This window comes from Zosterops lateralis (assembly GCF_965231275.1).
Source record: "Zosterops lateralis genome assembly, chromosome: 3".
NCBI lineage: Eukaryota > Metazoa > Chordata > Aves > Passeriformes > Zosteropidae > Zosterops > Zosterops lateralis.
The window spans coordinates 49,109,679-49,121,882 of NC_139764.1; the positions used below are offsets into that span (position 1 = coordinate 49,109,679).

Here is a 12,204-nt window from a genome sequence, read left to right on the forward strand (position 1 = left end):
TTCAGTAATTATTAAATCCAGAAGAAATAAACACCTAGAGGATTTAGTTTTAGAAGCATAATATATCAAATCACTTAAGCTCCAGTTTTAGTCAAAAGATAATTTTTAAAACCAAAATGCAAGTATAGTATTTGCACACTAATTTCTTACAACTGTGCAAATAAGATTCAGCAGTAAGAGGGGATGCAGCTATCAGTGCAAGTAAGTAAGTAAGGAGGGAAATAGAAGACACACGGAATATAAGGGACACATTCAACAGTCTGACAGGATTTGGTTTTTATACATCAGGATTGTTAGACAAAAGGTGAAAGCAGCTCTTGTAAGGAGTGGATCATAATACATTTCTAAAAAAGTGGCTTCGTTATGTACTCTGGAAGGAACAAAAAAAAGCTGTTCTTTAAATAGTTTTAGATAATGCAATTTAAGAACTTGTCTAATATGATCAGTTCTTAAGATACAAAAGAGTCTGTAACACAAAAGTCACTACCACACACATCTACAATATAAAGAGAATTTTATTTTACAAGCCCTTGTGAACAAAACCGAGTTCAGATGCACATGCCAAGATAGGAATTCATATTTACTTACATACGGAATTTAGACTGTGTGCAAGCAGATTTCTCTGCAAGGTCTTTTTTACCTCAGAACACAACTCCCTCATATTACAGGCATTTAATAGACTGCAGTTTACTTACAGCACAAAGTTCCACAAACATGAAAGTTCATCTCCTGACCCAAAATAAATTAGAAAACTGTTTACACGTTTCCATGTGCTGTATCAGCAAACTGCAAGGAAAATCAAGGCAACTACGACACTCTCATGGAAAAGTATTACCATTATGTACAGTAGTTGTAACACACAAAAAGTTTACACTTTGTTATTTACACTGGAGTGCAAACAGAGCATATACCTCAGCTCCCACAGCAATAAATCTTTGTTTTCCCCCCCATACACACTGCTTTCTTGAATTTCCCACTGCTCCATAGCAATAGAAGCCTTCTCTCAGTTCTGTGCTTCTTGTAAAAGCATCACATTCACAAGTTTGGCTACTGAGAGAAGGAAGAGGTAATTTTACAAACCCTGCAACACTCAAACTTCAACAGCATATGAAAGGTATGTTCTAGAACAACGTGTTACAGCACCTTACAGCAGTTTCAAAGTGGATCCACCACTTATTCACAGTGAACTTTCCTTGGAAGCCTCCACTAAATATGAGGTCTCGCCTTCCATGCTGGTACCTGCTTAACTCCACCAGTTCTTGTAAGGCTGGGTTTTGCATTTGGCTTCAGACTGCTGTGTCCAACCTGAGAAGCAGAGACAAAGTTAAAACTATATCCAAGAAACTAAATTACAAGATGTTTACAAGAAAAACATTTTGGAAGAGTTGTTGGACTTCTCTCAACATAGAAAGAATGAAATAGTAAGTCTGTGCAATTAGTTTAAGTACATTTATTCCTCAAAACACTCAACAGTAAACAGTTAGAGGCTTGGTTACAAAGTCATAAGATTATTCTGCTTTAACCAGAAAAGTTCCATCTTTTTGTACCTACTCCTCAACATGCTGACCCTTAAGCAGTATCTCTTCCACAACTTTATAATCCAGCTGTCAGATCTGGAACAAAGGCTCTTCCATATACAAGCTGTTCCAGGAGCTATTTTTGATCTTTGTATCTAGAATTAGGTATGTCAGCTATGCAGTGCAATAGTCTGCAGCACCCAAAATACCAACATGGTTATTTTTAAGACATTTTAATTTTTCCTTTGGAAAAAAAAAAAAAGCTGAAGAAATTTACTAAGACTGCACCAGAACTGTTGACACAATGCAGTCTGTAAAATATATGCTAATTTAGCTTGAAAAATCCTTGTGGCAGCTGAAAGAAATTTTTAAAAATCAAATCATTATAGCTAGAAAGAGGAGCACATACACATTAGTCTTCCTCAAGTTTTGAGCCACACAGCTAGCCAACATAAGAGCAGATTCCAAAGAATATCTAAGAATATCTGGATTTCCGTTGTATGTTCTGCATTGCTATTTCCGTGCATTAGGGTAACAAATGCTACAGCTCGAATCTTTTATTTCATTCTTATGACAGAAAGATAGAACTGCTGAGCAGAGAGACACAGCTTAAATTAGTGCCACCTATTTCTACCCATCTCATCTGATCAGTTCTGAGATTTGTGGAAATGCCTAACAACCAACCAAACAACAGCACTGCTGGACTGTATAAGCTGAGGTAGCTGGCACAGGCTGATATGCAGAAATCAGTGCTCAGAATCACCATAGTCTAATGGCTCTGTCTACCACTTCTTCGTTCCTAGGAAAAAACGTATTCTTCATGGGCTTTAAAAAAGAATCCAACTCATTCTGGATAAAGATTCAAACTATATGGAAATTACAATCAAAGGAAAGTATTACAGACTATGCATTTATTTTCATTTCTGAACAGTTAGGATGTATTAGTCAGACCTTTCTGTACCTTCCTAACATATTTATTTGAAAAATTAGTCAATAACTATTTAAACAGTTTCTGTGCATGGATACCTGCCAGGTACCATCAAGCTAAGGTCCATAGTTCAATCACCTATGAGCTGAATTTTTAAAATCAGTCTTCTAAGTTTTTTATCTTTGCACATCTAGAAGTGCATTTACCAGTCTAAATCCATCCAAACTTATTTGAGATTTTCTGCTTTGATTACACTTTAAAGAAAGTAACTAACTAAGTTGATGGCTAAAAAAATTGTAAAGAAGGTCTAGGCTCATGAAAACTCTGCAACTATCCATGACAACAGCAGTCAATTCAAGAACACAAACACACATTCTTATATAAAAACATACCACTGGCACCTCAGGACTAGAAAATGGGGAGCTGTCAAAGGAATTATTTTCTTTGTCCAGGGAATCATCATCATCATCATTTTTATGTGCAAATTTCTGCTTTAGAGCATGAGTTAGCAGAGCAACCGGATCCCAATCCGAACTTTGCATCTTTTTGGGTCTGGAAAGAGGAGTACCTCCAGGAGACCTGTGAACAACAACCAAAAAAATTATTGTCTCCTGACCCTCATCCTGTGCTGACTAATCCAAAATCTAGAGAGACAACTCCTGTAAACGCTCTATTCTATAAATCACTGATTACACAGGGATTTATAGAATAGGATGTTTACAGAAGTAAACACCTGTAACTTTAAAGCAATTCATCACAACTAATACAATTACACCCAACAACTTGTCAGCTACATTCCTAGCCTGAAAACACAACCTGGTACTGCTCCTTGAAAACTGGCAGAAAATAAATACGAAGTTACGAAGTGTCAAAGTATTGCAAATAACAAGGGGGAGAAAAAAAAAAAAAAAAAAAAAAAAAAAAAAAAAAAAAAAAAAAAAAAGGCAAAATTGCAGAATTGCAGTTTTTATACCAAGTCATTTATAAGTGAAATTGAAGTATGTTAATGAGAATGTCCCACTATGGTATTTCATAATCATTGCAAACACAATTTAATTTAAACTTTATGCATTTTAAGGTCATTTAAATTCTGGAATCAAAACAGCATCTACACCCCAAAACTCATCATAAATGTGGAAGCTAGTGAGTAGTCTGAAACAATAAATCATAAGACTTTCTAACCATTGAGATACTTTGAGGAGTGGTGGGGTGGAAAAATATTGAGGTGTTCAGAGTTCTGCTAGTAAAGTGCTGTCTGTGGGCTGATGATTGATACCTAATAATGCACACTGACAACACCAAGTTCTAAGCCTGGCAGTTACAGTAAATGTTGCTTAACACAAAACCTGAGAGGACTGAGTTCACAGCCCTATAAAAACAAGCCCTCAGAGCACTTGCACAATGTATAAGACAGTGTTTCAGTGGTAGAAACTGGGATCCTCAGGCTCTTAATTTCTGAGAACAGAGGACTTCCCTTTGCAGTGCGCACATTAAACTTTTGTCAGAAAGATTGTAACAATTTTGATCGTCATTACTCACCCCCAAAATATAAATTATTCATTATTCAGTTAAGTTCTACTCCAGAATACATGTGATATCTAAATCCAGAAGGCGTTTTGGGTCTACAAGCTACCACTTTCTGCTAATTATGCCCCTGCTCAAGATGTCAAAACTGTCAACCCGAACATCTCATTTTCTTCATTCACTGTACATGGAATCGTAGAGAAAAAAACATATATAAAGGAAACACCCAGGTTTACCTAAGTGCATTTCACATTTGCTTTATTTATTGTGAGAATGTCATCAAAAGCATAAAGATATGGTTTAGATTTCTATGTAAATTATTTGCCCAAGTTTCGTGCTAGTCATTTTCAAGGATAAAGCTCACAGAAAATGTTGAAATGAGAATGCAATCAGTTTTGCCAAGTGACATTCTTCCCACATTCAGAGCTTCAAATATTCATTACAGGCTCAGTTTTTCTTACCTTTTCAACCCAAGAAGTTCAGAAAAGAACTCTGAAGGTGGAATCTCTATTATACCTAGCATGGGTATAGCACTCTTCAGTAAAACATTTTTTTCCAAGTCAACTGCACTTACCATCAAATCAGCTGACCACTAAAAATATTTACAATCCAACTGCGCTACTGAAATACAAATTTATGAAACATTTTCAATAAAAGATACAGCACATGTTTTTGTTAACGCTTCAAAGTTTGAACCAGGATATTTTGAGTATGCTAACAGTAGTTTTCTGAAGTTTCCCTGAGGATCTGGCCTTTCACAGTGAATCCAGAAGGGTTATTTTTTCAGATCAGTTTCCTGTGCCTGTGCATGCAACTTTGTAAGCCATCTCTCACCTCCCCACACCTGAGATCTGCATACTGAAGCAGCAGGGTAGTTTAAAATGCTGTGATAGTCAGCATGTTTTAAATGCATCTAAAAGCCACATCACAAGTATCTTTTATTCCACGCTGTGAACTCAGAAGTTGCTAACTCCAGTTTGCCAACAGTAGCTGCTCTTTAAATGACCGGTGTTCTCTGGTGCTAATGAAATGCTTAGGTGGCCTTGGCTTGTCGAGATGTATATCCAATCCAACCTACCTCTCAACAGCTCGCAACTGAACTTTGTTTAGATCTTTCAAAACATCCATCATCCTGGGAACATTCTTTGTCCTCTGGTGATCAGTACTGTCAGCTGCAGTTGAAGCACTGTTTCTTGCAGCTCGGCGTTGTTTGATAAGTTCCAGTGCAGAATTACTAGCATCAACAGCAGATGGTGCACCAGAAGGAAGTGGAGGAGGCGAGGGAATTACAAAGCGATTGTGAGAGACGGACAATGGTGTAGAAGTCATGGCTGGCAGTGTGTAAAATCCATCTGGAGGGCTGAGTGTTTTAAAGGCTTCTGCATACAGTTAGAGAAGAAAAAAACAACATATATTAACATCTAGGATTAATCAGTATTAAGTCAAGATAAGACTGCCCTCTGAAAGCACTTGCTTAGACACCTTGCACATTACAACACAGAAGAACTAAACTTAAAAGAAAGAACATTACTTCAAACCTACACATTCAGAGTACATGAAGTAATGAATCTGAGGTGTCTTGGGCTACTCTGATTTTGTTTTCTTGCATCTTCAATCTAGGCACTAGATAAATCACCAAAGCTGCCTGACATGATGATCAACCGTCTAGAGGTTACAATAACCTACATGAAGCAAAAGATAACCACAAAACATGTAAAACAGATTACAATACTGAGTGCAATGGAGAAGACCCAACAGAACAGCTGAATCACAGAAATGCCACACAAGCATAACTACCTCACACCAGTCCAAGTATTTCAGCAACCACAGTGGGGTTGGTCTGCAAGTAAGACAACTGAGACTCAAAACTTACCAGGAAAAAAAAGAGGCCACAAGACAGAAGTGCATATTGGAGACCAACTACATAGGACATAGCTGTTTGTCGCATTTGTTTTTGTTAAAGCCACAACCTGACTTAGAATTCTTTTTCTACCCATTATTTTAGTAATTTGTGCAAAACCTCAAAGAGACAATTAATCGTCTGTAACTTCTTTAAACAGTTCTTAGTAGCCTATAGATAGTGATGCTACTAAGCTCCTTCACCAACATTGAAATGAGTATTAAGAGTACTTAGGATCAATTGCATTTGAGTTTGGCAAACAGACCATAAAATAGGAAAGAGAAAGCACACCAAATAGCAAAAAGAAAAACAAAATATTATATTCAGTAAATTTAGTTGGTGCATCTTCAGTTAGAAAACTTAAAGATGTTCTCTACCAATATCTGACAGGGCAAGCTCTAAAGCCAAAAAAGGAACACTGATTTGCTTCAAACCAGAAGGGCTTACGTGAGGGGACACCTCCCAAGGTCTGCACTGAAACAATTGCAGCAATCTGAGCACGAAGAAAGGCCAGCTCATCTTCAAGAGCAGAAATTTTCTGGAGTGCTGCTTGGTCAACACCATCTTTTTGTGCACTGTTTTTCGGAATGCTCTGTATCGAATCTAGACGTGGATACGGATCAGGATGAGCTGTACTTTTCTCTTTACTCCTCACTTCAGTCCTACAAAGCAAAAAAAAGGTTTCAAAAGGCTCAGCCAACAATGAAAATCTCAAAACTATTCAGGCTGTTTAAGCAAGTTATCATCATTCAGCAAGACCTAACTTTTCCAACTATTTAAGGAAACTACACTTTTAACTACTCATAACTTCTAAAATGTTTCAAGTCTCCCTTTGCTCAAGTGCAATGCAGATCTTTGCAAAGTCATCATAAGAATTAGTCAGATAATTCACTCAGGGAGAATTAAACATCATAAAGTCATACAGTAGGATTGTCATTATTCACTAACTATTAGACTGACACCGTAATGTGTATCTCCCTTCTTGCCACATGATTATGAAAGGCAGGAGAGTCAAAGAATAATGATCTCTTAATTAGGCTTCAGAAACTTTAGTAATTTATCAAACTCTAAGAGGAATACTGCAAGCAGCAAAGTAATTACAATGTTTCTGAAAATGTACTTGAAAATAATAAGGTTTATACAGACTTACAAAACAAGAATCTCACCTTCTGTAAGCTACTATAACCAAAGACAGCATTAGAAAATTGTGCTATAAGTTTCAGGTTTTAATTTTTAAAATAGTTTCAAGTCTGTGCCTGAAGAAATAAACTTAAAACATAGTATAAAATCAAACTACTAGAATTTCATTACAGAGCATAAAAAGAAATTAAATTTACCAGATTCGTTTAAGATGCACTAAGCTTTGATTGAAAAAAAAGCCCAGACCTTTTCCCTTATGTTTAAAATAAGGGATTTTACTTCAAATCAGACCTGCAGAACTGCTTTCTGATTTGCCAAAACCCTCTTGCTTGAAAAGTAAAAGATATCAATTAGAATAGTTGTTCTTGAAAAACACCCCACCAGAAGAGGAGGAGGAGCAAAGAATGGAAACATCGAAAGAATGAACTGTCATAGCTCTGAATCTGAACAGCTAAAGAACAGCATGAGCAGGACAAAACAGGCAGGATTTTTTTCTTCTTTCAACAATGTTCTTGTTCTTCTGCTGTTTTACAGCTGTTACAAACGAACCTTAATAATTTAACAATAATGCCTCAGGAAACATATGATGAAACACATTGTATCAAACTTCTCCAATGAAAAGTGTGTTATCTGAATTAAACAATTTCTTGTATTTTCATTACAGGCAAGCAGCACAAATATCACAGACAAACAAATACCAATATGAAGCAGAATTATATTGTCCTATACAGATGCAGTACAAGACAATACAAGTGTCCATATTTTAATCTTGCTTCTGGCTCTAACTCACCCTCTGATTTTGAACAGATCTTTAGAGGAATAGCAAGACAACTTTCTATTTCTTCTGGAAAGAAGAAATACAGTGGAAGAAGAAATAGAAGTGGAAGAAAAAAAAAAGACAAAACTTGTACAATATTTGTGTCTGCAAATTCCTGGACAATTTGTCATTTCACAGTACCTGAAATATTTTGTAATTTGTAAAAATATTTTTCAAACCTCTATAAAAGCTAGAAACATTTATATAAACTATATTCAAAATTATTTATTTTTTTAAATTATTATGTCTGTTTTTCCATCAAAACAACCATCACGGCTTACACATGGCACTGTAAAAATCATAGCCAAAAGGAGACATTTAAATATATTTTCTTGTTTCCCCATTTATAAAGTTTATCAAAAAGGTTATAAACTAGAAGGATTAAAGATAGATATTCTTACTGCAAGAACCAGCTCCCTCCCTCACAAAATACTCTGGGAGTGAAAATCATTTAAGTAGCAGTAATGAACCTGACATACTACTATGAAGAGAAAAGAGGGGACTCAATTTCAGAAAATTTTCAGAAAAGAATGTTTTACACAGTGAGAATTTTCAGGTAAGGAGCAAGTTTCCCCCCACCCCCCAAAAAAAAAGGCACAAAAGTTTCCAGAAAAGGAAAAAAGAAAAACAAACTTGAACACAAAATCCTACACGATAAAGAAGGTTAAAGTTATTTCTAGTACTTCTTTTTACAGTTTTACTTACCTAAGTCTAGTACATGTTTGTCCTTCATCATTTGCCACCCACAGGACATCGGCAAGTGATGGAGCCACAGGAGCTGGAGCTGCACTTTGTTCATCATAACCCAATGGATCTGAGTCTTGAACAAACTAAAAACAAACAATGCCAAAAAAAGGTAGGAAGGCAAACTGGATCCAGCACATACTGAAAGTTCTGCCTCAGCAAAAGGAATTTTTAAGCAGTGCTATAAGGAAGCTGAAAACAGTGAATATAAGGGGTGCACCATACAATTAGACAAGCTAAAAAGGAGAGCTATCATCAAATTAAGAGACAAGAAAATACAAATGGGTGAAGCATATGACAATAAACTGCTTACTTGAAAACAAGGTCTGGGGTAGGGCTCCAAGGAAAGAATTGTCCCAAGTCTACGGACAATACTTCGAGTAGATCCATATTCCTTTTTTTGGCAAACAGATACAACCTAAAAATCAGAAAACCTTTGAACTTAAGAATCAAAATCAAGGCACTCAGTTCTTAATCTCATGCCACTTAAAGTTATTTAATTATTCCAAGTAATTAAATATAATGCAGTTTGGTTAAGCTAACTTTTTAATGCTCTTCTCAAGCTGAAAGTCCAAAGAGGCCCACACTGGTATGACAGACAGTGTCTAAAACACTGCTAAAATACAGAATATTTTAAAGAGGCACCAAGGTCAGTATCTTGAGATACTGGCAAAACTGTCCATTTAATTAACTACATGCATCTGTATAAATCCTGGGAAAGAACAATTAGCAAAGAAGTGAAATAAATTTAACATACCTTGGCCTGATACTTCCTTATGACAGCATATAACTGCTGGAAATGCCTTCCTGATGAGACTGCTGAAGGAAGGCACGCTCCAAGAGTACGGCTGATACTGCTGCCAAGCATGTGAGTTTCAAAAAACACCGCCTGTCAAAAAAACCCAACAGCTTCCAACAACGGCACCAGAAAGTAAACAGGGCGGCTCAGGCAAATCGGCACTCCTGGAGATACTGGGCTGGTTTCCCAAGAAGGAGGCCAGGACTGTCTCAGAAGCACAAGCAGCAGCAGCGGTGCCTCACAGCTGACAGACCCCAGGGAGGGGCTGCCAACACCGCGCCCCAGCAGCGGCCCCGGTGCCCCCGGCAGCTCCCCCGCCGCCCCTCTCCCGGCTCTCGGAACGAACTGCTGCTTGGGAACGGTGCGTAGCCTTTTATTTGGAACAGCAAAGCATGAGCAGACAACACCACTGACTTTCTCACGCTCAGTTCAGGGCAAAAGGAGCCACCTGACCGGCTGTGTCAGGGCGGTGACCCCACGCGCGGGCAGCGCGTTCCCACAGACCCAACCGCGGGCCAGGAGGGCGCTGAAGCCGCCCCACCGCCCGCGGCGCCGACTTTCCCTCCCTCCCTCCGCCGAGCCCAGCGGCTGCCGGCGAGACGCCCCGCCCGGAGGCAGCGGCGGCCGCGGGGTCTCACCTGGGGGTGCGGCCAGCCGAGGTAGCGCAGCAGCCGCCGGAGCAGCAGCAGCAGCGCCATGGCGGGCACGGGCCGCGCTCGCTCCCTGCACGCGGGCAGCGCTCCCCGCGCGCGGCCCGAGCCTGCGGCAGCGCCCACAGCGAGGCCACCCGCGGCCGGGGGCGGGGCGCCGCGCCAACCCCGCCAATTGGAAGCCGGCGGTGCCCGCGGCAGAACCAATGAGCGGCGGGGCGGGCCCGTCGCGGGGGGTGTCGGGAGGGAGCGGTTTGAACCCGCGCTGGCCGGGCCTGCCCCTCTTCCTAGAGAGCGCTCCCGGGAATGCCTGGCTGACCAAGGGGCTGTACTCACAGGAAAACGGAGCTTCTGCCCCTGCGAAGGCAGAACACAGTATGGACAACAAAAGCGCACCAAGGCCCGTTAACTCACTGAAGTAATGGCAAGGAGCTAAACTGAAGTTTAGGTCTTCTTTAGGACGGATGTAGCAAAGTCGTAAATACTTAATCCTGACACCTACAACAAATGCACAAAGTATAAACGCAACAACTGCCTAGTAACACCTGACTACCCTGACTTCACTTCAAAACCTGGCTTTGAAATTCTGCACTTGCTCTTTTATCTTGCACTTCTTTTATCTTCATAAGGAAGATTTCTACTGTTTTCCTCAAGAAAATTTGAAAACTTCAGGAAAGTTAGCAGCGCTTCTACGAGAAGATATATCCTCTTCCTCCAGCTGTGCAGTCAGTGTTTGGAGATCACCTTCCCTCCTTTGTGCAATTGGTTCCTCTTGTCAGTACTGGAGTTCCTACAGCAGCTTTGCTGGTTACTGTTATCCATGACCTGTCAGTCAGGTGGATTGACTCTCTCACATCAAACACAAAGGAGGAGCAGTACTGGTAATACACACACTGTAGTAACAGCATACAACTGGTTCAGGGGACTAGGAAGGTTTAAGCTTGAGGAGAAGGGCAGAATATTTTAATGGATATTCTGAAAAACTGTACTACAACACTTGCCTTAGGAAAAAAAAGGTACTTCTCACCTACTCTTCCAACATCTTACTAAAGAAGGCGAAGTGTCAACAGAAGGGGAACAACATGCAGCTCTACTGGAAAGCCAGGAAATAGGCAGGGTCTCAGAAGCAACAGCAAAACCGAGGTGATTTAGTTTCACTGCAGCACCAGCTACCAGCTGCACTGAACAAGAGGTGCAGTTGGGAACTTGTCCAGAAACATTTCAAGTCAGCAGGTACAGCTCTGAACAGTACAGAAGGGATCTGCAGGATCTTCTGAACAAAAGCATCTTGTGACAGGCCAGCTTTCAAAAACAAGGAGAAGTGACACAGGGTTCAAGGCTTAAAATGCTGCAGCCATACCCCTGGAGCTCAGCCAAAGCTCAGGGACAGCTGTCTTTTTAAAGCACTAGCAAAACAAATGCAGGAAAGCTTTACTCTTATGTAACTGCTGTACAGTTACAGTAATGCTGATTGTTCCTAGGAGGGAAGAGGACGTGAGATTTAATTTCAAACCAAGAAACTAAATGGACACTATACAGCTACTGCATTCCAGGTTGGTTGGTGGCCTTTTTCTTTGGCATAGTAAAATGTATGCCTGATTTTATCTGAACTGCAGGGATAACTTCAAACTTTGTGAATCCACTTCATCTCTGCATGGTGTCCTTAAAAAGTGCTTCATTGCTGAAGAGCAGTGAGTCAGAATGAATAACTGAATTCAAAAGACAGTTAAACATTTTATACCAGTATAATATCTACACATTTCTTCCCCTGTGCCACCAATGATGGTCTTTACCTTTTAACAGGAGAAATGCAAAATACACTGAAATTCTATTCACAGTTCATGTAACTACCTTAGTAGCACCAAGTGAAAATCTCAAAAAATGTTCTTTCCTAGCACAGTGAAAATTCACTGTTCATGATGAAAGACCTATAAGTGCTGAAGCATACTAGACTTGGATGAAAAAAATGACCTTCACTCTCACTTTGTTTCTTACACATCTCTCAGACAGATTGCAACTTGCATCTTTGACTACATTATCTTTTAATTTGAATTAATTTATTTAAAGAAATGTTAGTGGCTGTCATCATGAGTTCTGGAGTCAAATTACGTTTCTGATAAACTACAATGAAATTAAGGATTGCAAAAAAAGGGATTTTTATGGTTTAACCTCCAGACGGGTTTGT

At 39.4% G+C, this 12,204-nt stretch overlaps 1 protein-coding gene across 1 annotated transcript; it reads right to left on the reverse strand.

Moving 5' to 3' along the window:
- Positions 1-531: 531 nt before the first annotated feature.
- MTFR2 (mitochondrial fission regulator 2) lies at positions 532-10,068 on the reverse strand. Its single transcript, XM_083857781.1, has 8 exons — positions 10,008-10,068; positions 9,328-9,459; positions 8,884-8,988; positions 8,532-8,656; positions 6,317-6,531; positions 5,048-5,348; positions 2,838-3,024; positions 532-1,305 (listed from the first exon to the last, which is right to left on the reverse strand). The coding sequence occupies exons 1-8, from the start codon at positions 10,065-10,067 to the stop codon at positions 1,207-1,209; spliced, it is 1,224 nt and encodes a 407-aa protein (XP_083713907.1). The 5' UTR covers position 10,068; the 3' UTR covers positions 532-1,206.
- Between the last annotated feature and the right edge of the window lie 2,136 nt (positions 10,069-12,204).